The 27,196-nt window shown below is 50.8% G+C and overlaps 1 protein-coding gene across 6 annotated transcripts; it reads right to left on the bottom strand.

Annotated features, from left to right (window-relative positions):
• Nucleotides 1–1,225: 1,225 nt before the first annotated feature.
• AQP7 (aquaporin 7) lies at nt 1,226–24,360 on the bottom strand. 6 transcript variants are annotated; one of them, XM_073228265.1, is made up of 9 exons: nt 22,974–23,154; nt 19,014–19,152; nt 18,489–18,568; nt 12,427–12,550; nt 11,925–12,062; nt 11,596–11,714; nt 11,198–11,415; nt 4,141–4,237; nt 1,226–2,549 (listed from the first exon to the last, which is right to left on the bottom strand). In XM_073228265.1, exons 1-9 carry the CDS (start codon nt 23,097–23,099, stop codon nt 2,484–2,486), a joined length of 1,107 nt encoding a protein of 368 aa, XP_073084366.1. In that variant the 5' UTR covers nt 23,100–23,154; the 3' UTR covers nt 1,226–2,483. The 6 variants fall into 6 exon arrangements, with proteins under 6 accessions (XP_073084366.1, XP_073084356.1, XP_017509923.1 ...); XM_073228255.1 differs by lacking the exons at nt 1,226–2,549; nt 4,141–4,237 and adding exons at nt 8,781–10,831; nt 24,134–24,360 and having other exon boundaries at nt 22,974–23,021; XM_017654434.3 differs by lacking the exons at nt 1,226–2,549; nt 4,141–4,237; nt 18,489–18,568 and adding exons at nt 8,781–10,831; nt 24,134–24,358 and having other exon boundaries at nt 22,974–23,021.
• Nucleotides 24,361–27,196: the final 2,836 nt, after the last annotated feature.

Below are 27,196 nucleotides of genomic sequence, written 5' to 3'. Positions count from 1 at the left end.
CCAAAATACCAAACATTGAATTGGTAGGACCATATCCAGAACCTCAAAAGTTATATTAAACCCCACTACGCTGAGTCTTTTGCCAACAACTCTCATAGGTCTGTCTAAATGAACATATTTTAGTGATTCTCAGTACCATCAGTTCTAGACCTAGGCGAAGGGTCAGGGTACTTAACAGAATTTATAGAATTACTCTTTCTAAAGCTTAGTGGATACCTCATACAACATAACAGAGCCTGTCTGTGATAGTCACTTTCATGATAGGAGAGGACATAGAGCAAGCACCTCCTCCTGTCAAGTTGACACTGTGGCCTCTGTGAAGTGAACAGTGGAGCCCTACCTCCTCTCTGGTTGAGAAAGAGTCTCAGGTAGATTTACGTTTTCTGTGTTGATTTCTCTCAGGCCTGCAGCAGCCATATTGGCTCTCCCCATCTCTGAGCCCTGGACTTCTGTTTGAATATTCAAAGAAATAGGTGGACAGTCCAGGACTTATCCCAGCAGCCCTCTGGAGGCATTCTTCCGGCTCCTTTAAGACAGGCACACTGACAGTTAACACTGGTTTGGCCCTCTTCACATTGGTGCCCCTCCACATTGGAGGCCAGGCTTCTAACACCTTCCTACTGCTACAGAACAAGCTATGGGCCCTAGAGCAACAGAAAGAGATTTGAGAAATGATGTCACAAACTGGCACTTACTTTTCATAGGAAAAGCCGGGCCACCTTTTGGTCCCAGCCAGATAATCTGCCTTGAAAGGGTGGCTCAGGTACGGCAGTGACACCAGGCAGCTGGAGGGAGAGACAGAACTACAAAACCACTTGTCTGTGGGCCCACTGGCACAAGGTCAGTGGCTCTAAACACAGCAGGAAGCCCATGAAGTGTCTCTTAAATCATAGAAGCAGTGGGTTCAGTGTCTGGTGAGCATATTAGAATCAACAGGAAGCAGGAGACCTAATTTCAGATTCTATCTCTGCTACATAACTTACAGCTTGATGGAATGGAGGTATCACTACACCAGGGCTGTTGTGAGGCCTAAAAGAGAGAACATACATGGAGATGCCTCATCTGTCATAGGTGCTGTAAGTTATAATGATACTTGATACCAGGAAAATATAGAAGCATCGTCTTCCTCCATACTTGTAGCCAAGTAACAGGTATGGAATGCTAAACGGGCCTCTTCTGGTGCGTGCTTGCATGCCTACCCCATGCCAAGCTCGTGCTAGGGCTGTGGGAAGCAGATGTGACCTGTTGTTTTTAGTTAATGCTGTGGGAAACATATACATAAACAAGTATTAATAGTAGAATTTGTTGGTCTCTCACAAATAGGTCATTAGTCTGTTATTAAAAACTGAGGAGCCATAAGAAGACTTTTTTGTGATGTGATAGGAATGGGTTAGTTCTCATGGTTGGGGGAAGGGAGGCCGGAGGAAACATTTGAGCTGAGTCTTGAGATGGCAGATGGCTGTTTGGGAGGAGAGAAGTATGCCAAGTAAAGGTAGAAGAGCATCAGACAAGCCCAGGGATGTGGTTTGTGATGGGTGTGAGGAAGGCTTAGTTGCCCAGAGTGGGCAGACAACTGAAGGGTCCTAACCAAAGAGTGGCATGGCTAGCTAGGTTTATGATCTAGACCGGGAGTTAGCAAATGTTTTCTGCGAAGGTCCAGATAGTAAATATATAAAAAGAAATAGGCTTTGTGAGCTTCAGGGTTTCTGCTGCAGCTTCGCAACTCTGCCATTGTAGTGTGAAAGCAGCCATAGGCAATACTTAAGCAAATGCGTGACTCTGTTCTAATAACACTTTCTAGACACTGAAATCAAAGTTTCGTGTAATTTTTACATGTTACAAAATAATTTTAAAGTTGTTTTCTATTTAAAAATGTAAAAACCATTCTAAGTTTGTGGGTTGTGGCAGCAGGCTACATTTGGCCGTGGACCTTAGGTTGCCCACCCTATTCTAGGTATAGTGTAAAGAAGGAATTGGAGGGCTAACTGAGGCAAGAGGCCCAGCCAAGAGCTATAGGAGTGATCCATGTGAGAGGATGGGGGTTGGAGGATGATGCTGCAAAGAGGGCAGAGATTCAGGTCTGGGCGGTAGGATAGGGTGCCAGGGGTCAGCAGGGAGCTAGCCTCTCCCTCTCAGATCATCAGAGGAACTCCACCCACAGCAAGGGGAAACTGCTTCTCGTGGCTTTGGTAGATCCTCCACTGAGCAGCGGCTTTACATGAGCATACATGGAGCCTGTGGGCACCAGGGTCCTACACTTGCTCCCTGAGAATCAGGTGGTATTCTCTCTTCCGCTTCCAGCCCCACACTTGCCATCAGTGGGAGATTCTTTATGGGGCCAGAGGTTTCCAGAGTCCACGTCCTTATCTGTGGAATTCCCTCTGGCTTGTCTGGCAGAGCTGGCTCCTCTCAACAGTGGTGCCAGCCTGGCGTGCAGTGGGGGGCTGTGTGCAGGACTGCGGAGATGAAAGCAGCCTTCCTGATTACAGAGTCTGTGTGAAAGCTCTGGATCCTATCTTGGACAGGTCCTGAGCGGGCCAGAGAACAGACTGGGGGAGGAAAAGAAGGAACATCAGTCTCATGGAGGAGGTTCAAAGTCTCAAACAGTGGGTCCTGAGATTTAACTTTGGGGGAGTCCTTCCCACATAGCACCAGCTTTCTTGCTTCATACTTGAAAGCCTGGAGGTCTTGTTCTCTAAAGGAGGACCTGCCAGTGTGGCCACCTCTTCTAAAACTGTGGAGGAAGTGCCCAGCCAAGCCAGAGCTCCTTGACTCTAATAGACCTGCGTTCCTCATCCGTCCCCTCATATATCCTGCCATTGGGGAAATTCGGCCTCCCAAACCACATATGGCCTCAGCACAAATGTCCCATTCCCTCTCTCAAGACTTTTTAGAGCTCACAAATCCCCAGGGCATTCTGTAAGCCAATCTACCCTCTCAGTCTGCAAAGGTCCAGCCGCAGGGACCGTTGTGGGGTCACATTCACAGTACATGCCGGGCCAAAATGAATCCAGGCCTTGGGTTCCCTAGCCTAGAACTACCCTAGGCCCGGAGGGGCCTGGATCCTCAGGAAAAGGGAAGCTGGCTTCCCCAAACAATTGCCTTGGAGTCCTTCCCAGTGGCCCAGGCTGCCCTCAGCTTCAGGCTTCATGGGGTTGGTCTTCATAAAGCACAGCCTCCTGGGAAACCTGGCTGCAGAGGACCCAACTAACTGCTAGGTTGTCCAGTTGCCTGTCTCAACTCACTCTGTGACCCTGGGCTGTTTGCTTCCAGCGTCTAGGCATTGGTTTCCCCATCTGTCAAGTGGGTAATAGTTCCTGCCCATATTCCGCCCTGAACCACTAGGAGGGTAGTTGGTAGACAGTGGGAGTGTGAAATCGGGAGTTACCCAGTGTCACATGGCATCTCAGCTCAGTCAATCTCCTAGACCCTGTCCCAGGACTCTCTTCTGGGTCGCTCCCTTCAAGTAAGGAACAGAGCAGTCGTGAAGCTGTTCTGGCAAGGGCTGGGGCTTGCCATCACTCCCTGCCTCTTATACTCCCCACAACTCTGCCCAACCCAAGCCTGACACATGGGTGAGGGAGTCAGAGTCCTTATGTACCCACACTTTACCAAGAATCTCTTCTGATAGTAGATAACAGCTTTTGATTACTTAATTTATGCCTAGCACTGTTTATCTCATCACTCAAAACCCCATGAAATACATATTGTTACAATTCCCATTTTACCAGCAGTGAAGCTGGAGGTTGGAGAAGTTAGGTCACCTGCCCAAGATCACTCAGTGAAAAATTGGGAATCAGAAACTGCTGCTAGGTCTGATCCCAAAACCTGTGTCCTCTCCACTACACATGCAGAGCAGCGGCAGCTCACGCAGCACCTCTTGGAGTCCCTGGAACTGTGTGGCCCAGCAGGTAAGGACAAGTGGGAGTACGCTATGTTCCAGTGTAGAGAACACAAGCAACCCCCTGGCAATGAAACTTCTCCCTGTAGTAACCACTAGGGGGAAGTATGTACGTCCAAACCCAGAGGCTGGGGATAGGGTAAGGTCATGCTTACACTTTGTCTTGGGGGCGAAGCTATTTAAAACTTTTTAGTGAAGTTTATGATCAATATTTTTTCTAATGTAAGCCACGCAGATACCTGAAGGAAGAACATCCCAGGCAGAGTCAACAGGCATTGCAGTGGTTCAGTAGTGGAGAAACACCATACACCTTGAAGGAACAGCAAGGCCATCAGGCTGCAGGGGAAAGAGTAAGGGAGAGAATACAGGAGCCTTAAGGCCATTGGAAGGGTTAGTTAGGGCAGAGGAGAGGATGATCAGGTCTGGCCCATTTTTTTGAAAGATCTTACCAGCTGCTGTATTTAGACAAGACTGTAGGGGCAAGTCAGAGCACGGGGAGAGGCTGGGAGACCAGCCATAAAACCACTGTTGTAAACCAAGAGAGAGGCAACAGTGACTCAAACCTGGGTGATAGTGGTGGGTGGTGAGAAGTGGTTGGATTCTAGATACATTCTGCAGATAACACTATAGGGTTTGCTGACAGCTGGGATGTAGGGGGTGGGTGGGTTGAGAGAGAGGAGTCAGGGATAACTTCAAAGTTTTTGGCCTGAGCAACGGAGATTGAATTTGCCATTTCCTGAGATAGGAGAGAATGTGAGAGGAACTGGCTTGGGGGATGAAAATCTAATAGGTGGTTGTACATGAGAGTCTAAATTGTGGAAACAGGATGGGGGTTAGGGATCTGATTTGGGGACTAATGGCATATAATAGTATTTAAAGCCTGCTGAGATCATGCTGGGAGGGAAGGTAAAATAGGAGAGGTCTGAGGACTGTACCCTGGGCACTCCATCTATAGAGAAGGCAGGGAGCTGAGGACAGGATAGGAGTCAAAGATCTGCAGAGTCAGAACTGGGGGGCCAAAGCTGAAGGATTCAGTTCTACTGGGAAGTCCTGCACAGTGAGGGTCCCTGGGGTTTCCCTCCAGGTTTCCTAGGAGAGTGTGGGCTTCATCTGCTTGCCCAGGACCATCTGAACCTGCTGAGGGCAGGGACTGTCCCCAAGGCACAAGTCAGTGTAGGCCCTAGAGTATTTGGGCTCCTGAAACCAGAAGAGATCATGGGCTTTGGCTGCCTCCTCCCCTTCATCCATTTCTTAAACATGGGTGCTCCCTGGGGCTGTATCATCTCTCCCTGGGCCACCTCATCCATCTGTAAACCTTCAAATGCCTCCCTGGGTTTAAAGGCTCTATTTCTAACCCAGGGTTGTCTTTGCCTGGATGGCCCACAAGTACCTCCAATTCAGTATATCTGACTTCCAAACTCTCCTGGTGTCTCCACCACCTATCCAGTCTCCCCTGCCCCAGCACGGGGCCTCCCTCCATGAGGGGTTCATCTTTCTAATGTCCCCTAACCTGAGGCCAGAGGCCAGGACAGAGGTTGGGGGAATGTGGGGGGTGGGGGAGGACAGGAACGCATTCTTGCTGGCCCTGGCAGGGCTGTTCATGGGCCCGTTATGACCCCCATTTGAGGAATCTTCCTTATCAGCTGATGGGGGTTTGGTTGGGTCCCTGGAGGACTCAAAGGCTCAGGCCTAGCAGGCCTAGATTTATGCCCTCATCTGGGTGCCTGGGGGTACCTGGCTCTGAACTATGGGTCTTCTCTCAGCCCCCGCCCCAGCCTCTAAGCCTCCAGCCCCACTCACTGGGCCTCGGACGTCCCCTCCAGAAGCCTCTACAGACACTTAGCACATACATAACCCCTTCAGCTCCTGAGCGAACATGAGCTCGGCAGGCTACCCAGCCTCTCTCCATCACAGTGGAATGTTACTGGCAAAACAAACCTGAAGCACCTCACTCCTCTGAGCCTCATTACCTCATTTTACAGATGAGGAAACTGAGGCCCAGTGATGTTCAATAATGTGCCAAAACTCAGTGGGGGGCACTTGAGTATTTGGGGATTTTTGTTCATTTGGGAGTTTGTTTTGTTTTTTTGAGTGTTGTTATTTTAACTGTACCTGTATATTTTATACATACATTTACAGAATATATTTCACAATTTAAAAACCGAACAAAAACTAGCCAAGGTTTTGTGAGTAAGGACTGTCTGCTCTCCAACCCTTACTGAGCCAGTCTCCCGGGCATAGTGGTGCATGATGGTCAGAGGACCATGAGAGGGCACAGATAACAGCAAGCACACTACACTCCCATGTGCCAGGCACAGTTCATTTCATCATCCCAACAACACTGTGAGTGGGGGCTATTATAACCCTGTCTTACCTAAGGTCACACAGCTAGTGAGTGGTGGAGCTGGAATTTGGATTGCAGCAGGCTGGCCTTATGGTCTGTGCTCTCATGGGCTCTGCAGCACACAGGAGGACTGGGGTCACGCCTATTCCCACTTTAGGGCCAAGAGGTGGGTGTGGTGCTAAAGTCAGACTGCATGGCTCCTCCCACTGAGGGTGTCAGCACCTGAGCCTGGCCCAAGATGGCTGCTCTCACGTCTCCCTGGGCAGCAGGACCCCATCTGAGGTAGGAGACAAGTAGTAAGGGGCTCTTCCCAAAGCCAGGCCCATGAGGCCAAGGACCAAACCTTTATCTGCAAAGCCCTGGAGGGGCCTGGCCTGCAGTTGGTGTCATTCCTGCCCCAACCATGTCCCCATCTCAGCTGCAGCCTCAGCTGGGGCAAGGGGTATGGTAGAGCAGAAAGTGGGGTTATGACTTTCAAAATGCCAGAAAAAGTCAGAGCTGGGGGCTCCCCAGATGCCAATAGATGCAAACCTTATCATACAGATAGGGAAACTGAGGCCCAGAGGGGAGCAAGGTCCTATCTGGTCCACGCTGGGCTTGGGACTGGGAAAATGGAAGAAGAGCCAGGGCTCTCATGGCCCACGTCCTAGCCTGGCTCCTGGAGCCTCGCGAATTGTCTCCTGGGTCCAGCCGGGGAGTGGTTACCAGAGGAGGGAACATGCGTGCGCATGTGTGTGTGTGACAGCATAGACTAGACGAGGCCCAGTGATGCCTGCCCCACCCCAACCTGTCTCCTTTCTTCCTTCCTGCAGTGGGACCTGCCACTCTCCTCCAGACATCTCCATCTCTGCCCCAAGCACTGGGCTCACCTCTCCCCTGGGCCTAGCCTCAGTTCACCCTACCCGCTTTACTTCTCTAACTTCATCTTCCACACCTCCTCCCTCTTTCCATTCCAGCAAAGGTATCTCCATTCTCCTACCTCAGGGCCTTTGCACTGGCTGTACCCTCAGCCTGGCATGCTCTTCCCCCAGGTGTCCACATAGTTGACTTACCTTACCCTCATGAGATTTTTACTCAAAGTCAGCTCAGTGAAGCCTCTAGTCTTCACACTTTCACATACTTCCAATTCCCCTTTCCTGCTTTTCCTCCTCAGTATGTATTACACGTTTTATACAAAATGTCAGCTCCATGAAGACAAGGACTTTTGTTTATCTTCTTTGTGCCTGTGTTCTTGATGCTAGAATGGTGTCTGGCATCTTATAGGCTTTCAACCAATGTCCACTGGGAAAATGAAAGGGGTCTGTGTTCTGTGCACAGAAATGCTCTGTGATGGGTCACAGAGCCTGATCTGAGCCTGACATTGGGATCAGAATCTGCAGGATGTTATGGGCAAAGGGCCTAGTGAGGGTCTGTGGTGGAGCGGTGACAACAGGCAGGGGATCTGGACTGACTCACTGGCTGCCCTGCCTCTAAGGCTAGCTCCCAGGGACATGAGGATGCCAGAAAGCTGACATGGTTGAGGGTCAGAGGAGGGGAGGGACCAGAACCCTAGGGCACCTCCCACCTTTGACTAAGGCCTCAGGGTCATGCTTCTCTGGAATGCTGGGAATGAAAAAGACCACCCTCTTCATGTCCACAGGGCCACTGAGGCTGAGAGAAGGAAAGAGGTTTGTCCAGGGTCACAGGTGGAGGCAGCTGGCTGGGACTTCCAGCTGTGGGCCTTTGGTCACTCCCAGGTGTCTGCTCCCCCTAGCTCAGCTCCTCCCACCCTGGGGTGTCAGACACATTCACATCTTGCCCCCTCCCTCCCTGGACCCCCTGTAATCTCAGCAGGGCCCTACCCATCATTCTTCCCACTACCTGTTCTCATGCCATAGCCATTTCTTCTCCATCTTTTAAAATGTGTGATACCTACCAACAAACTCATACTGAAAATTATGTTATAAAACACTCGTGTAACAAACCCATACATCCTCCCCACACACAACAATTAGAAAAGTGTTAACTGCTTGCACTACCCCCATGCTTATCCCCATCTAATCTCCCATCCCTATGTCCCTGGAGAAAGCATCCCTTCTTTTTTCTTTTCAGTTAATTTTATCATATATGGATGCACAAAGACTATATTACATTTTGCTTGTTTTCCAACAGTGTAACTGCTCTCATGCTATATACAGTCTACTCCACAGCTTTTTATGCCTCCACCCTTTTCTGTGTTGTTGCAGGTCACTGTGGTGCCTTAGTTCACCCTGATGGATCATATACTGTTGTAGGTGACTGCACTGCAGTGTAAGTATCCCCTGTTGATGGACTTTTGAGTTGTTTCCAGTACCCCCTGACCACCCACCTGGCAACCGTCCTTAGCCAAAATTTTGGGGGTGCTCACTCCACACTTCCCAGCCACCTCCCAGCTGTGCACCGATGACCCTGCTCACTGATCCCTTTGCATCATCCTTTGGCCCCTGTTATATCCACACTCCACACAGCTGTGACTTCCCCAGTCTGTCTTCAGTTCTCTCTGAGTGCCAGACCACATGAAAGGCAGTATTGTTTATTGAGCGTTTACTCCATGCCAAGCACTATTCTTAGCAGTACACATGTTTTATTTCATTAAATATTCACAGCAACACAAACTGTAGGTAATACTTTTAGACCCATTTTATAAATGAGAAAACCAGGGCCCAGAGATGTTGTTAATTTGCCCAATACTATACACCTCTTGCCCCCAAGTTCCATACGCAACTCAAACTCAACATTTCCACACTGTGATATCATCCTCCTCTCCAAACCAGTTACTATCCGTGCTCCACTTTCATGGGGGTACATCTGTGATGCCCCAGCCCAAGCTGGAAACTCGAAGTCAGCCCTGACTCCTGCTGGGTCCTCCCCTACTCCTTTATCCAATCTGAGCTCCTACAGATTTTACCTCCTGGGAACTGAGTGAATCCTTCCTCTCCTCCTTTTAGATGCCCTGCTCTTCATCCTGGATTTTTGCCTCTCACCACACTCCCATGCAGGCTCCACTATCCCCCTTCCCAGTACCCTGCACCCTGTGGCTCAGATGGGCTTTCTAAATCTAAATCTCACCCTGTCCCTACCTCCAAAAGAAAGCCTGTCTTCCTCATGCAGTAAGGTACAGCAGCCAGCCGCAGAGAGGACACCCTCACCCCCGACTCTGCTCTGTCTTCTCCTGTGGGAAGCTGTCCCAGGGCCTGAGGCTGGGCTCTAAGCCCCCTCTGAGCCCCACAGTCTCCATGCAGACCCCTCTCCACCACTGAGCTCTTTCATCATAATCACCTGTGCCCTTTAAACACTCCTCAAAGGCTCAGCCACTGTGTCATCTCCAGTAATTGTTGATAGGCTGACCACAGAAGCAGCGATTGGATCCATGGGCAACGCTGCCTTCTGAGACCCAGAAAGCAGGATGATTCCTGCCTGGCCCCAGTTAGTGGATCCTGGCTGCCCCACCTCCACCCACCCTCTGTGCCTTCCCCCCATGAGGCTGTTTCCTGTCTCTGCACTTTTTGTAAGGATTTCCCACTCTGCATGTTTCTTCTAAGTCTGGAATTCCTAAATGTGGGAGGTGCTCTGGCACCAGGAAGAAGGAATAGGAGGCCAACCCCTTACCTACTTTCAATCTATACCAGGCATTTTCAAGGTTGGGGGATGATTTTGGCCCCAAGGAAAAGAAATTTGATTCTTGAAAGGGGGAGATGAAAAACATCTTACTCTTTTTTTTAATAAAGTATAGATATACATACAATCCATAAACAGATATACAGTATATCTGTGGTATTAAAATATCATGTGATTAAGAAAAAAAGGTCTAAAAGTCTCCTGAGGGAGGCAATAATGAAAAAAAGGTTGAGAAACTGATCTACACATTGAGGCCTTGTTTGGTCCAAGGATTGGCCAGAACTGAGAGAAAGTCTAGAGTCCTAATCCAGGAGGGCAGCTCAAGGTATCCCCAAGGCTGACCCCCACCAGCTAACTGTTGTCCTTTCCCCAAAACCATCCCCTCCCTATCCCATGATTTAAAGTCCGACATCCTTCAATCTCATCCTATTCCTACTGAGGCCACAGGTCAGCCCTTCCCCATTCTCCCCCAGGGATGCCCCAGCTCCCAGGACTGGAAGGAGCCAGAAGCCTCTAAACTCTGCTCCCACCTTGGCTGCAGCATAACCCTGGTGTTTCTGAAAAATCCAGGAGGGAAGCCCAACCACAAGATGCACCCAGGAAGTAGGGGTGCCACTGTGGGACAAGGCTTTCTTTATTGGGGTGGGGATGGAGTCACAGATCTTACTTAGAAGTGCTCTAAGCAGATGGAATCACTTAAGGGTGGGACAGACTGGACTGAAGGTTTGCTGTGAGAGGACACGGAGACAGGAGAGCTGGAAGAGGTCTCGGGTGGGAGAGCCATGGTCTTGGGCAACACAGGCATTTGGTTGTCTTCATATACCATTGGGTTCTCCAATACGTGGGCCTCCTGTGGCATGCTGGAGCCAATGAAGACCAAGTAGATGATGCCACCTAGGTAGGCACCAAGGGGCGGCGCCACCACTGGCACCCACCACCAGTCCCTGGCCCTGCAGGCAAGAGGCAGAGGCCTGCTGAGGGGGCTGATGCCCAGGATGGCACCTGCACCCACCTCGGGACAAGACGGGGAGTAGAGCCTGAGAGTAGAGGAGAGACCCCAGGAGTTACCCCTGGCCTGGGCCCCTGGTCAGCTTCAGCTTGGTTCAGGGACTGGGGGTGTTCTGGGACAGGAGTGACATTCAGTCCGCGGCAGGATCTGCATCAGTGTTAATCTGGGGAAAGTTGGGACCCACTCCTGCCTCCCCAAGCCACCTGGGAGCCTTTCAGGACTCTCCTGTGCTGTTCCTCACACCACCCCCAACCCTTCTGCATGCCCGCGAGCCGCAGAAAACTCACAGGAATGGGCAGGACAGTACCTGAAGACCTGTACACCCCAGCCAGCGATGAAGGTGAAGAAGCGGGGAGGCAGGTCCCGAGATGGGTTGATGGCATATCCTGTGTTCATGCCCAGGGACACTCCAATTATGAGGATGAGGATGCCAATCACCAGTGCCTGTGTCCCTTGCAGTGCTGGGTTGTTCCCCTTGTCCGTGATAGCAAAGAGACACAGCTGGAGCATCCCCGTCACTAACACCTGGGGAACAGATACCATGGCAGGTACAATCGGGGCCCTCAGGCCAGACCCACAAGCAGAGACATGTCTTGCTACAGTTCTCATCCAGAGTTCTTGTCCTCTCTATCATGAGGGGCTGCCTGCTGAGGCCCTTCCTGAGTGGGGAAGGCTTGAGGCGGGGCCCTACCCTAGACCACTGACCTCATCCAGGAAGCCCCTCCACAGCGTCATGTGGTCAGGAAGATAGGTGGCAAAAATGTTAGCAGTGGCTGTAGGACCGGTCACTGTCAGATGTCCGCCTGAGTAGTCGATAATGGCTGCTGTGGAGACACAGACTGAGTGTGAACCTGCCCCCAGCTAAACCCACTGGAGTCCCAGAAATCAGGGCAGAGGGTACAGGGACAGGGAGCACCTCCAAGACTTTTCTTTCCCAGGAATTTTCCCAGGCCAGGACACTGAGGTCAGATCTGCCCATGTTCCAGAGGAGGAGGCTGAGAGCAGAGACAGAAAACCCAGGGCAGGACACTCACGGTAAAAGAGGCAGTAGATGGTGGCAGCAGCCAGGAAGGAACCCAGGAACTGACCCAGTACGTACACAGGAAACTTCTTCCAGGCCATGCGGCCTAGTGCACAGTTGGTGAAGGTCAAGGCCGCATTCATGTGGGCTCCTGTGGGGAAGAGCAAGTGTGTAGGGACAGTGAAAGCAGAAACAAACAGCAATAATAAGTAATATTGAAAGCAACAACAAAAATTATCGTGACATGTGTGGAGTGCGTTCACCCATTTAATCCTCACAAAGGACCCCATGAGGCAGGGGCCACCATCTCCATTCCACCATTAAGGAATTAAGTGAAGGGTGGAGAAGTTTACAAGCTTGCCTAAGTTCACCCAACTGATAAAAATGGTGGGTTTTCCCTCCCGAGGGCCAGGAAGGGTGAGGTGCAGGATGAGCTGGAGGAGGGGCTGGCTGGAGGTGGGCAGGAAGAGCCTGCAGGGGACACAGGGCCTCGGGCTGGGCCTGGGCTCACTCACCAGAGACGTTCCCAGCCACGTGCACTCCCATGGTGACTCCAAAGCCAAAGCCCAGGTTGACACCGAGGTAGCTCCCAAATCTATCTCCCACCACCATGTGGGCCACAGCACCAAGACCAAACACCTGCGAGGGAGGGCCTCTGAGGGGACAGCCTGCCCAAAGCCCCTCCTGCAGAGAAGGGCTCAGAGCCCACCCTGAGCCCTGGACCTCCCTACATCGCCCTTGGAGACCCTCTGCCGTACCCACTTCCTCCAGAAACTTCCCTCCTTTTGACCTCCCTGCTCTTGCCCCCGGTCCAGGCCTCTAAGACCTGACCAGCGAGAGAGTGGGAGAGGGAAGGTGGTTGTAAAAGCAGCTGGAATGGGGCAACCACTCGGGAGCTCTTACAGACACATACAGGCCCCTGGACCCCAAGCCCACCTGAAACTCAGAGGAGGGGGCAGGGCTTTGAAGAGGGTGTGGCTGGTGTGGATGGAACCCTTCAGAGCATCTCACACCGGCCCAGCCTGCAGGAAGTTTCTTCAGGCGATCACTGAACTTCAAACCCAACTCTGCTGGGACTTTGCCAACATCCCCCATCAGCCCTATGGGTTCTGCCTCTCCTGCCTCCAGCAACATTCCCATTGCCTTCAGGCATCCTTCCTGAATTTCTGGCTTTTGCCAATCCCTCACTGCTGGGTTCAGCTGACATCCCCTACCCCTTAACACCCTTCACAAGAGTTTAGAAGCCTAAAACTAGGCCCTCACTCACCCTCCCCCACCCACCAAGAGGACCCACCTGAATCTGTGTCTACCTCCCCTTCAGCTCTTCTCTGCTTCCTGAACCCAGCCTTTCTCTCCCCTGCAGGAGCCTCCCTCTTGCTCTATCTTTCACCCTCCCCTTGACTGGATCCCACAGACTCGGGTCTCGTCCTTCCTAAAAGTAAACCTTCCCACCTTAGCCCAGCCTTCCCATCTAGCGGGGGACTCCTGGCTGCCTGTCTCTGGGTCACTCAGGCTCCAGGAAAGGACCCACTGACCGGTTCCTTTATCCCTTCCCCTGCTCTCCCTCCTCAGTCTGGCTTCTGCTTCCACACGTCACAGATGCGGAAGCTCTCTCCAAGGGCTCCAGAGTCCCAGAAGTCCCTTTAGACATTTAGCTTACTTGACTTGGTTGGCTTTGACCCTCTGAACCACTCAGTGCTTCTGAAAATTCCCTGCTCTAAGGCCTCCGTGACAGCCCTCCTGGTTTCCCTCTTACCTCAGCAGCCTTTCCCCATCTACAGTTCCCACATTCTTCTCGCTTCATCTGCCTCATAATACAGATGGCCCCAGGGCTCCATCCTGGCCCTTTTCTCATCTCTCCCCACTCTTCTGGGTCTTCCAACCAGGTCTGTGGCTGCAGATATGCTTGATGCACTAAAATTCCCCATACCTCCTGAAAGCCAGATCTCTGCTTCCAAATACCTACTGGAAGTCTGGGTTTTCCAGAGGCACCTCAGGCTCTATGTAGAAAGCTCACCATCTCTTGGAAAATCTGATTCCACATCCTGGCTGCCAGAGCCAGAAATCTGAATGTCACAAATAAGAGCTTCTGCTCCCCCTTGCCCTATACTCCTCTTCTCCCACATCTAATTATCTCTGCTTACATTCTCCCCAGATCTTACCCAGCCTCCTCCGTGCAGCCAGAGTGACCTTTCCAACACAAAAATTTGATTGTGTCTACTTTTGTTCAGACACTCACTGGTTCCTCTCTATTTCTTGGATAAAGTCCAGACTCTATAGACCATCATTTAAGACCATTTATAATACCTGCTCCAGTGTTCTCTGTGTTCAGCAGTAGTATTGCTACTAAATAATAATAATCATTTATTGAGCACCAACATGTGCCAGGCACTGGGAAGCAAGTTTTATCTATCACCTCCTTTAACCTTTATACCCCCAATTTATGTGTTAGGTACTCTTACTCTCCCAGATCAGCAACCCAAGGTTTAGAGAAGATGAATAGCTTTGTCTAGAGTATACAACCTGCATGTCGTAAGCCAGAACTTGAATCTAGGCAGTTTACTTATGCCAGACAGCCTCAAACCAAACAACCACAGCTACCTGCCTGCCTCTCTTTCTCATGCCTCTGTCTTTTACATATGCTGTTCCCTTCTGTCTGGGAACCTGATACTAGATATTGAAAAATTGATACTCTAAGGCCACACTTAGATGTCACCTCCTTTGAAAAGCCCATTGATTTGGACATGTTGTCTCTGAGGTTCCACTAGATGTCCAGGCTGCTGGAAATCAGAGTTCATAAATTTGTGTCATCTAATATGATGACCAATATAGCTAATACGTACTCAAAATGTGGCTAGTCCAAATTGAAGTCTGCTGTTAAGTGTAAAGTATGCACCAGATTTCAGGTACTTAGTAGGAAAAGGAGAATGCAGAATATCTTACTAACAATTTTTTTTTGGTATCATTAATCTACAATTACATGAAGAACATTACATTTACTAGGCTCCCCCCTTCACCAAATCCCCCCCACAAACCCCATTATAGTCACTGTCCATCAGCATAGTAAGATACTGCAGAATCCCTACTTGTCTTCTGTGTTATACAGCCCTCCCCGTGCCCCCCCATATTACACATCCTAATCATAATGCCCCCTTTCTTTTTTTACTAACAATTTTGTGTTGATTACATGTTGAACTGGTAATATTTTGGATAAATCAGTTAAATACAATAATTATTAAAATGAATTTCATCTGTCACCTTTGCCTTTGTACTATGACTACTAGAAAATTTTAAGTTACATATGTGACTCATACTGTGTTTCCCTTGGACAGTCCTGTTCTTGAGATTTTAACAAAGAAAACCTGGAGAATTATGGACTGAGGCCCACAGTTGAAGCCACCAGGGAGGATGAAGATTCCTGCAAGAGGGTGCAAGGTAAGAAGGCAGCAGAGGGCTACACCTAGAGCCACACATCAGCCCTCACAAGTGGGCATTAGAAACCCCAGCTGGAGCAGCTGGAGCTGGGGGAGGGTTACCAAGTGGGAGAACAAAGAAAGAATGTGCCTTGGATACCAGAGAGAAGCAGAGTTTCCCAAGGAGGTGTGTGGTCTGCATAGTCACTTGCAGCCTCTGGGTCAAGTGCATAAAAGGCAGAAAGCATCCCTTTGGATGTGACAATCCAGAGGTCATTAGTAGCGTGGTGAGCATTATACCATCAAGCCATGAGGACAGAAGCCAGATCCCAGAGACTGAGAGGTGAGTAGGTGGTGAGGAAGAGTTCGAGGGCACCAGTGTAGACATCTCTTTGATAACCTGCTTGAGAATGATGGAGGGAAGAATGTGATAAATGGTGGGGTTCACAAGGTGAAGGGAGGGATGTTTTGTTTTATACTGTGCCATTTTAAGTAAAGACACATCAGTATGTCAAAGTTGAGAGGGGAAGAGGCTGAAGATGAAGGGGAGAGAAAAGGCAAGCCAAGTACCTGAGTAAACTGGAGGGGTGGGACTGGTGCGGGGGTGGGACTGGCATGGGGTCCTCTGTGAAGGATGAGGCCCCACATTAGCCAAGGGGATTTCTGTGGATGCACAGGAAATTATATATGGTAGTGAGAGGAACAGGTGGATGAGGACCAGACACAGGAAGCCCACCTGATGGATTTCTCTGTCAAGCTGGAGATCAAGCCATTTGCTGATTAAAAAAAAAAAAAAGACAGGCAGAGTATAGATCAACTTTGGGGTAGACAGAAAAAGTGAAATGGCCTGGATAGGGCAGGGGCGACGCAGGTGAGCAGGGCATTGGGTCCTGGACAGGTGCAAGGGTGCCCAGAGGCAGGCTGGCTTAGGGCCAAAGGTAGCATGAGTCAGGAGAGAAAAGGAACAGACTGGGGGTGGGGATGGGGAGTGGGGCCAGGACAGACTGACAAGCTTGGAGTGTGGGGTCTAGAGGTGCAGGGTCTGGAGCAGGCATGGAGCGTCTCAAGACAGAGGGTCCTGACTTCCAAGAGGAAGCTCAGAACCATTCGCTAAATATAACAAATGAAGGAATAAATACCACATGATCTCCTGTATCAGAGTTGCCAGCTGGCAGCCCATGGACCTGATCCATCCAACACACACATTTTGTTTAGCTAACTTGGTTTTGACAGGAAGTTTCAGCTTCTGTTGAAAAATGAGAAGTTCAGGCAGCGCTGGCCTGCACTCTGCCCTACATGGCACCAATTAGCTGAAGCAGTGGCTGCTAGGTCTTTGCACAGGTCCAGACCCTACAGTTAGCCACAGTCCACATCACCCTTTCTCTCTCGGGCCCCTGTAGCATGTAAGTTTGCAACTCCTGCCCTACGGCTCATGTTCTACAACAGGTTCTCCAGGCCTCCCCTCCCCAGTCAGTCACTGTGGCCCAGCAGCCTGTCCAGTTCCCAGTAGCTATGAAGCCAGCCCAGAGCGCACCACCTCCGGAGGCTGCAGAGTGGAACCAAGCGGGACAATCTGCTTTCCTCATCCTGCCTACAGTAAATGGGGCCCAAGGTCACACTAGCTTTTCTGGCAAAAGCTTTACCCTGATGACTCACTGAGCTTCCTATCAACTGAAAAAGCCCCCCTTTTTGGCACAGGCCTGACAACTAAAAATAGCAAAACAGTGTCTTATATGAGTTTAAATTTCACAAAAGTTATTTTACAAATGTTACTTCCCTTCATTCCTCACAGCAAATCTGCATGGCAACTGTTTCTGTTCCCACCTACAGATGGGGAAACCAAGGTCTGGGAGCAATCTTAAAATACCCAAAGCCTAAAAGTGAGGGCCTTACCTCCACTGGGGGAGAATTACCAAACCAGGGTACTGAAAATCCTGCCATAGGTAAGCTAAAGGACAGAGCATAGAAACTAAGGGTGAAAACTGTGATATTAAACTGGACTGGACTTAGTCTTAATTTAAAATGTAACCTTGGGCAAGTGACTTAATCGTGTGGAGCCTCAGTTTCCCCATCTGTGAAATGAGGATAATACTAGAACCTCCCTCACAGGGCTTTTTTGGGAAGATGCTGCACGTAAGTGATTTAGCATCGTAGCACCTGGTGTGCAGTAGGTATGTAGTGGGTGTCCAATAAATCTCAACAAAAGGAAATAAACATGGATGTGGGCAGGCATCAATGCATGTGGGTGGTGCCTGCTTCCCTAAGAGCTCTCTGAGGAGGCACCTCCTGCCTCTCTGGTTCCAAGGTTTAACAGTCCTCCTGGGGCTGGAATGTCTTGTCATAAATGAATGACTTTGCCCTGAATTAAAGCGGGACAGGATCCAGCTGCTGCCCTCATAGCTCAGGAGGGTGGGTAATGGGGGAGGGGCAGAGGGCAGGAGGTAGGGACGGAAGAGCAGAGGAATACCTGTCATAATGACAGAGATCAACACATGTGTCCTACATGTGTACTGGGTGTCAGGCCCTTGACCTTTTCACACAAGGCTGCCGGCTCTGTCAGTGTCACATTTACCAACAAGGAAGCTAAAGTTCTCAAAAGTTAGAATACTTGTGGACTAGCACAGCTAGAAGAGAGCAAGGCAGGGAATCAAACCCAGCTCCAACGCCCCTGAAGGCCCAGTTCAACTCGGAGAGACCTGCCCAAGACTAGCTGGTGACTCAGGGGTAGGACCAGGATAAGAACCCAGGTGTCCAGAGTCCCCTGGGCTTCATGGGCCCCACCATCTCCTACACTGTGGCTAAGTGCACACACACTCACACTCACAACCACACACACCCAGGCACACATACACACATTGCCTCCCCCACCCCCACTCCCTCAGGCGCTCCTGGCCACCTTAGCTTCCATTCCCAGAGGCTACCCCTTCTTTTTCGTGGACCTGGGCCTGCTGTAAGCAGCAAAGAAGCATGGCTACAGCTTACAGGCAGAGACTGGCTGAGTCAGGTGGCAGGGCTGAAGCAGGCAGAGAGATAGGGAGTTTCTAAGAAACTAGAAACCCCACTTGCAGTCTGGTTTCTGTCCCATCATCCACTAACAGAGCCCTTGCCAAGGTCCCCAGTGGCCTCCACATTGCCAAATGCTATGGATGCATGCGGGTGCTCACCTTCTCTGGCCTGCTGCAGCCTCCCACACTGCTGACCAGTCCTTGCTGCCTGTCAGCACTACACAAGCCGGGCTGCTGTTCTGTTTGTGTACGTTCGGACAGAGAGAATGAATGGTTCCCCCTCTGTGTTGATGACATTGCTTTCTCCAGCCCAGCCTTTCTTCCCATTGAGGATTTTCAAACCCTGACACTCAATGTTCTCTCACTAATCTCTTTATTCAGTTTCTCTTCTCTCCACTTCCAGCCATGACCCTGACACCTCCCCGCCACCCCATGGTTTCAGTCTGTCACCTTATACTCTGAGCCCTTTCTCTCCCAAAAAGATTGGATGAGAAAGACAGAGCTCTTCCCTATGCTACTCCCTCAGGCTCCCAGCTCGGAGGCCAGGAAATGAACACTGTGACCTGGGGGTCAGCAGTGGGGTGGGGGTCATGGATTGACTTTACTGAGCTCCACTTTCCTGAGGCCCTGGGGTTCATGGCCCTTCCACAAAGCCCACACACCCTGGGCCTCCCACCTACTCACCATCATGACATACGTGCTCATGAGCTCGGCCAGGAACTCTCGCACCATCTCCTTCTGTAGTATGTCTTGCATCCTTGTCATCACAGGCCATGAGACCATCTTGGAGTTGTGGGTGGACCTGCAGCAGCAGCCCAAGCCCCTGGGCAGAGATGAGACTAAGTGCACTTGCTGTCCATCGGCCCTTCGACTCTGGCTGGCTGAGTTAATGGGTAACCCAGCAGCTTCTCCACATGTACCTCCTCTTGCTCAGGGCAGCTGGTACAGCTGGGATCAGAGACACCTGAGAATCACAGGGATCTGGAGAAGGACGGGTAGATGGCCAGGCCAGGCCAGGCCCCTCCTTTCTTCTGGTGGGGGCTGGACCGGTGGGAAGGGTACACCAATGAGGCCACTTTGCAAAGGGGGCTGTTGGGAAGCCAGTAAGTGCCATCTGTGGTGCCATGAGCCTCCAGGGTGAAGCAGATGGGAGAGAACAGACAGGAAAGCAGAGCTACTTTGTCTTTCTTCCTGCCTATGTGCAGGCACCTGACCCCTGGGGACACTGGCAGGCCATCAGGCTGGGCCTGACAACAGCGAGGCACTCTGCAGATCGCACAGGGTGTGACAGAGTCTGCTCCCAGGCTCTGTAACAGCATCAGGTTCTGCTGAAGACAAAGGGTTCTGCAAAGCATACCAGGCTCTGCAACCAGGTCAACAAAAGCAGGTGTTAGTGAGTGGGAGAATGGAGGAGCAGGAGATGAGAGGGAGGGAGGGAGGAAAAGAGGAATTGGATCTTACTCCCTCATGTATCCTCAGTGCACAGCACAGTGCCCGACACATAGTAGTTGTGCAATACCTGTTGTCAAATGAAAACTGAGAATTCATCTGTCTCACTCTCCACTAGATGCCCAGAACTTCCTCCAGTGCCTGGCACATGGTACATGCTCAATAAATATTTGTTAATCAATGCATGTTGGATGGGTAGATAGACAAAAAAGTGGGTTACAGGCTCTCTGGTCTGTTTGGGGTGGGGGTGGTAATATGACTTGAGTTTGGGGTAGAAGATGGGGTCTGGAGCCTAAAGAGGAAGAGGGTACAGACATCTCTTAGTGTGGCTTTAGTGTTTTCTGACTGGTGACCCTCCCCCTGCTGAATGCCTGAAGCTGACACCATCCCCTCAACCACATCACCCTGCTTGAGATGTCAGTAACAGTCACCCCCCAACCCCTGGATTTCCTATCCTTACAGCAGCAAAGAGTAATCAGAGGGAGAGAGAAGTGTAAACCAGGCATGGATAAAACGCCTTCCACTGTCCTACCCTGCGTTTGTATCTCATCCACCCTAGTCCTTGCTCTGTCCTTACCCCAGGGAAATAAACCCAGGCTGAGCATATGGCAGGGAATGTGGGGTTGCCTAGATGATCCACTGACCCCCATCCAGCTCCAGCTCCTACCCAGCATCATAGTGTCCCCCTTATGTCTATGACCAGTGTCCTCAGCCTTGGAGAAGAGCGTGAGCAGCCTGAAGCAGGCAGGGAGGTGGACAGAGCAGGAGGCCAAAGACACCAAGAGCATTCTGGAACCCTGGCCCCTACACCCCCGGCCCACACAGAAGGCAGGACACAGTAGACAACAAAAAACACTAAACAGCCACCAAAGATGGAGTGCTTATACTATACTCTGTCCAGGCATTATACTAAGGACCATTGTCATGATTCCTGCTCTTAGAAAGAAAAACCGTTAATTAAGCAGTTACTATGAAGCATGAGGAGTGTTACCACAGATAAAGAGTGAGCACTGTGGGATTTCAGGGAGGAAGCAAATGACAGAGGAGAGGGTAAGAGGCTGTCCCAGAGGAAGGGAAATTTAGGTTGAGAATAGAAAGCTGGCCAAATGAAGGAGCATCGGGGAGGCAGGGTAAAGTTCTGTGTATTGGAATGGCCTGGACAAAGGCTTGCAAATAGACAGTATCTGATGTGTGGAGGAATTCCACAAGGATGGACTGGCCAGAAAAAGGAGTGAAAGTGACATGAGATGGGCCCAGAGGGGCACAGGCAGATGGTAGAAGGCCCCATGGCCTGTGTTAGGGAAGCTGAACTCAATCAGAGGGCCATGAGGTTAGGTGGAGGATTAAGCAGGAGCATTGCCTCCTCTATGGAGGCAGGGATAAGGGAGCAGGAGAGGAGGCGTGGTGAGCAATCAGGAAGCTTCTGAGGTGATGGCACCCTGAGCCTAGAAGGTGCTGTGGAGATGGCTGGAAGAGAGTCAAACTGACAAACTTGGTGTTTGATAAGGGAGAAGAACAGAGAGGGTAGTGTCTGGCCTATGTTCTGGCTAGAGCAGCAGAATGACACGTGAGGCATAGAAGAGAAGCTGCAGGCTTAGGCAGGAGGATGAGGAATCCCCTTCCGGATATGTTGAGTTTGAGAAACCTACCAGACACTTAGGTGTAAATGACCAACAAGGAAGCATCTGGTCATGTGGTCTTGTTTGGAGAGATACACTTAGAGGTCAACTAATCATAGGGTGTAGAATGAGAAACAGGCATCTAAGAAAACTAGCCTGCAAACCAAGAAACTAAAAGCCAACCATATAAACACCCAAGTAATATCTGCTAACCAAGGAACTAAATAGCTAACAACTCAGCAAACAACCCTTCAACTAACTAATCAATCTAGCAACTTAACCAACTAAGTGACTCCCCTATGAACCAGCTCATTTATCCAACCCACCAACCAACCAATCAACCAACCAACAGTAAATGAACCAGGCACCAGTGATACAAAGTCTCTACCCTTGGACTGTCTCATCTAGTGAGGAGATGGATAATGGCAGCACTGTCAGAGAAAAGGAAGCCTAGCATGGCACTTGAGGCCTGCAGAGATTTTTGATGGCCTAAGGTGGCTGTCGGGGAGTAGGGGAGTAGTATAAAGAATGGTGGGAGTGAGCACATTCTAAATCTTTTAGGAGACTGGCGACATGCCTTACTCTGAGGCATGGGGGAATCATGAGTATCAAAGACAAGGTCTTGATTTCCGGCAACAGAAGAGAAGGGGATCTGTGACAGCAGAGACCACAGGAGGTGGAGTGGGCTTGGGAGAGTAGAGGAGGGTGTTTTCAACTGGGACAGAGGTGCTGGTGGGACACCAGTGGATCGTTAGAAACAGGGTCTAAAGCCTAGGAGAAAGGCCTGGGCTATGTCATCAGCACAGAGGGGGAACTATTCATTCTCTCTGTCCAAAAGTATGCAAACAGAAAAGACCCCTGCTTGTGTGGAGCTGACAGGTAGCAATGAAATATAAGAAGAAAGTACTCTTGTGTGTTAGAAGGTAGTACGTCTCATGCGTAAAGATAGTGCAAGGAAAAGGGGGTGGGCATGGTTTTAACTGGGCAGTCAGGATATGCCTCATTGAGAAGGTGGCATTTGAGCGAAGACATGAGGGAGGTGAGGGAGTGATCCCCATGGATAATTGCAGAAAGAGCATTTTGAGCAGACGGAATGGTCGGTGGAGGATTTAGCATGTTTGAAGGAAAGGAAAGGAGGCTAATATGACTGAAGTAGGGAGAACAGGGGTTGGGTGGGTGAAGGTCAGAGAAGAAACAGGGACTAGACAGGCAGGGCCTTGGCCTTTGCAAGGACGCTGGCTTTTATTTCATCCCAAAGAGACCTGAGCCTGAGAAGGGGACAGGCAGTGAGTTCAGTTCAGTGGAGCACCACCTACCTAGGGACAGTTGGAACCCACTGACCAACTCCTTGACCCTCATATGCAGGCCTTTCTGAGCCTCCCCTCATCCCAGGGCCTAGCTGTGTTTGGCTATGGATGCAAGGGAGAGAGGCCTTCCCTTGAGCCCCATGAGCTAGAGGGGGTGGAAAGAAGGTATGTGGGGATCAGCTGTAATGGGGGAGAGGCTGAGATTGGAGCAAGGAGGGCACTGGGTGGGGGACAGGAGGCTGGGGAAGGGGAGCGTGTGGGGTGCTTACCGCCTCTTCCTGTCTGCTTGAGTCATATTCTGTCTTTGGAGCCAGATGCTGTGGAGCCAAAGAGAGGTCACTGGGGCTGGGGGGCAAGGTCAAAAAACTTGAAACGACATTCTCATCAGACCTCATCAAAGGGGAGAAGCCACAGGGATAGATAGCTCCTTCTAGTTCTAACCCCTCAACTCAGCCAAGCTGGCAGCAAAGGGGGGGGGGGAATGGGTGTGCTCCAGCCAATGGGGAGAAGCCCTGGAGTCCCACCCCTTTACCATGCTGGCTTCAAGACCCCTGACCCCTAGACCAGGACTTTAGAGGTCCTCCTGACCTTCCCAAGTCTGAAACCCAGTTTTGGACAGTGGAGATGCCTATAACCTCCCCTCAGTGACTCCACCCTCACACACACACATGTTATTACCCTTAGTCTCACCTCAAGCCCTCTTGCTGCTGCTTTAAATGGTGGCTTTTCTGGGGCATTTTCCTTGCATACACACACACACACACTCACACACACACACAGGATGAGGTTCTAAAAATTCATTTTGTCCATACCCCCACTTCAGAACAAAGTCTACCCTCTCACCTTTCCTGAAAATTCCCCCTTGTATTCCCATTTTCCCTGCAAATGATAACATCAAGGCAACCCTTGAGTTTTCCTAGCCTGTATGTTCCCGTTCTCTAGCCAGTTCCCTCTACCTGCAGCACAAGTTCACAACCTGGCCCCAACTGCAGAGCTCCTCAAGCTCCAGCCACAGCCTCTCAGGAGGGGCCTCTGCTCAGGGGTAAAACCACTCCAGCAAAGCCAGCAGCCATGCAGCTCTGATCTGCAGCCCTTCTGTTTTGATCTAGTGTTGCTGGTCTCCACATTCTCCTTGTACCAGCCTAATGTTCTGCTGACAGCCCAGCCCAACACATCCTTCCAGTCCCAGCTCCACCACTGATCTTCCAGGTAAGGAAACTGAAGCCCAGGAGAGTAGGACAGGTCCATGTCATGCAGCAGCTCAGGACTAAACCGTTAGAAACATCCAAACCTTCAGCTCCCAACTGGGGCTTCTTCCCCAGCTAGACCCACAGTTATTTCCTCCCCAGAGGGTCCTCAGAGAATGGCAGCCCCAGGCCTAGGACCACAGAGAGGCCCTACATCCCAGCCCTGCCTGAGGCCAACTCACCCTACTGAAGTGCCTTCTGTTCCACAACATCTGCTTTGGGGGCTTCCTAGTTACAGCTGGTCTTGGTCTGTCCCTCCATGACTGTCCTGGACTCTGACTGTTCCCCTAGCTGGGATTCCACTGTCCTTCTGTCCCCAGCTAAAGCCTGCCTTTCAGACCTCCTCGGGTGGCCCTGAACACTTCTCTGCACTGTTCCTCCAGGGGAGAGGTCAGTGGAACAGGGGTTTGGCCTGTGCCGTTTGAGCCAAGTCCAGATATACTGCCCGAAATAGCATCCGTCTCCCGCCAGCAGTGCCACAGAAACTGGATTCTAAGGCAGCCCTTGTGAGGTCAGAGGTGGAGCTCCGGGTGGGCACTCTGGGCCTTATGGTCTCCAAGCCAGGTGTCCAGGACAGAGCCACTCCTGGGAAAGCCCTACCAGGACCCCAGTCCTGGGAAAGACTTCACAGGCTCCTGAGCCCCTGGTTGTAGGGAGAGCTGTGCAGAAGGGAACGGTGGTGGAAAGTTCTGAGAATCAACAGCCAGGTGGAAGGGTTTGGGAGAAGACCCTGGGTCAGTCCTAGGGAGCTCCAACTCTGAAGGAGGAAGGGGAGACTCAGGCCCTAGACTCGGGCCTTCTGGTCTAAGGAGAAGGAGGACACACAAGCTGTATTTTCAGGGAAAGCCCAGTCTGAGAAGGGAGATAGAGCCTAGGCCTTGTCCTCTGGGTCCTTAGTCTGGGGAAAGGAGGAGAAGCCTGTGCCTTGTCCTCTGAGAGCCCACATAGGAATCAGAGAAGAAGAAACCTAGGCCTTGTCCTTAGGAAAACGCCTCCTTTGGGGACAGCAAGTGAGGCCTCTATGAAGGAGTCAAAGCCAGACTAGAGTGTGGGGCTCCCACCCAGGGCTGTGGAAGCTCAGTGACCAAGGTGGGGTCATGAGGGAGCCAGAGAAGACTTCTGAGCCAGAGCATGGTGGGGCCTCCCAGGATGGGGCAGGTGGGATTTGAGCAGTTGACCCACTGGTGAGACACAGGGGAGTGGTTGCTGGTCTGCAGACTATAAGGAGACTCACCAGGTGGAGTGGTGTATGGTGGGTGGTAAGATCAGGAGCTTCTAAGGCTGGGCAGCCCATTGGTTGTAAGGAGGCAAGATAGTACTTGGTTGCCCAAAGCCAGCCCTGGTAATAGAACTGTCCTCTAGAGGGTGCCAATAAACTGGGCCAGGTCTCCACCCCAAGTTGCCCTGCAGGTCACTCTGCAGGGAGAGGCAGGGGTAGGTTGCGTTCCAAGGGCTTCCTAGTCAGAAGCTGTCCTTAAAGACCAAACTCTTCCACTACACCCCCCAGAGCTGAGGCTCTGCCCCTCACTCCCCTCTGCAGACTCAAGTGGGTTCTGGACACTAAATCCTTCCCATAGGAAGGGAGAGATTATCTCTAAACGTGTGGACACCTGCCCTTGTTCCTTTCCTGTGTGTGCTGTCTGGGTCAGAGTGAGATAAGGGGCAAAGGTGGAGCAGGAGTTTTATATGAGGTCAAAGCCTGGGCAGACTTTAACTGGGCTAGGATCCAGTTGGTGAGGGAGGGAATTGGGATCCATGCTGTAGTCAGGAATGGAGCCCAGGTCACTTACTGGGCTGGGTGCTGAAGACCCAGAGGTGGAGAAGACACTGTCTACTTGTCTCTTAGGAGAGATGGATAAACAGCAGGTGACTTAGGATACACTGTGATACAGTGGAAGGAATACAGGCAGCAGCTAAGCCAGCCTAGGGGGATTAGGGCAGGAATCTTCTAGGAAAGGTGGTGGACATGAGTCCTCCAAGGTGAGCAGGGGCAAGAGGGCATTATTCAAAGCCACTTGAAGCCCAGTGATTGTGAGAAAGCCTAACATATTCTGGGAACTGTAAGTGGCTTGCAGAGGTCTGGGGAAGTGGGCAGGGATAGACCGTGAAGGGCTTTGTCAGCCAAGACATGGAGTCAGACTTTATCCTGAGACTTGAGGAGCCCTTGGAGGATTCTAAGCAAAGAGAAGAGCAACATAGCCAATCTGGGGTCCTTGAGGCCTGGGAACATGGAGGAGGCAGGGGTACAACTAGGCCTGAGCTTGGGAGAGAGGTCTGGCTGTAGAAAGAGAAAAAAAGATATCAACCCCTGAGCATTCACCTCCAGAGCTGATGGGATTGCCAGGAAGCACAAGGGAGTGGAGCAATGGATGGGGACAAGATTTGGGGGATAGGAGGGTGACTGTGAATGAGCAGGTGAGGAGGCAGATGAAAACTCAGACCCTAGGCTGCCAAGATGCCACCAGGGCCTTGGAAGGGCTGTGGCCTCAGAGTTTGGTGCTGAGGAGGGACCAGTTTTGATGAGCTGGTGTGATGGAGGCTGTCCACAGCACTGAAGGGGTGGAGGCTGAGGAGGCAGAAAGTTCAACTGTGCAGAGAAGAGAAACAGTTAAGGTTGGATGTTTGGATCAGAGTTAGGCCTAGACATAGCCTGGGGGTATCACCAGAGCCAATGGGAATGGTAGGGACAGAAAGGGGACATCTGGGGTCCTGTCTTCACTGATGGGCTCTGAGTAAAACTGCCAGATAAAATACAAGATGCTCAGTTAAGTTTTACTTCCAGATAAACCGTACTTGCAATATTTGGGACATACGGATACTAAAGCATTATCCATTATTCCTTGAAATTCAGATTTAATTGGGTGTCCTCACTCTGAACTGCAGTAAGGACCCCTCCAGATGCCTTACACACTGACCTGGATTTGAGTCCTAGCTCGGCATCAAGCTCACTGCATACCTTGGCTCTGTGCCTGCCTCTGGGCCTCTGTGTCCTCATCTGTGAAATGGGGATGGGAGATATGTGGTCCTCCCACCCAGTTACCTTTGACAGAGTCCAAGAAAAGGTTTATGAAAGCAGCAACAGGCAGTCAGGTGAAAAACTAATTTGGTGGGAGTGATAAATTAGTTGAAAATGAATTGGTAATATCAGCATGCTACAGGGCAATTTTTACAAACTTTGATGTGTCTATAAGCAGTTAGTCTCTCCTTCAGAAATTGTTTAGTTTTCCTATCCTAATTTTACATGC

The sequence above is a fragment of the Manis javanica genome, chromosome 2, assembly GCF_040802235.1.
Source record: "Manis javanica isolate MJ-LG chromosome 2, MJ_LKY, whole genome shotgun sequence".
In the NCBI taxonomy this organism is placed as follows: domain Eukaryota; kingdom Metazoa; phylum Chordata; class Mammalia; order Pholidota; family Manidae; genus Manis; species Manis javanica.
The sequence above is the reverse complement of the archived record's forward strand: the minus strand, read 5'-3'. Positions and strand labels throughout refer to the sequence as shown.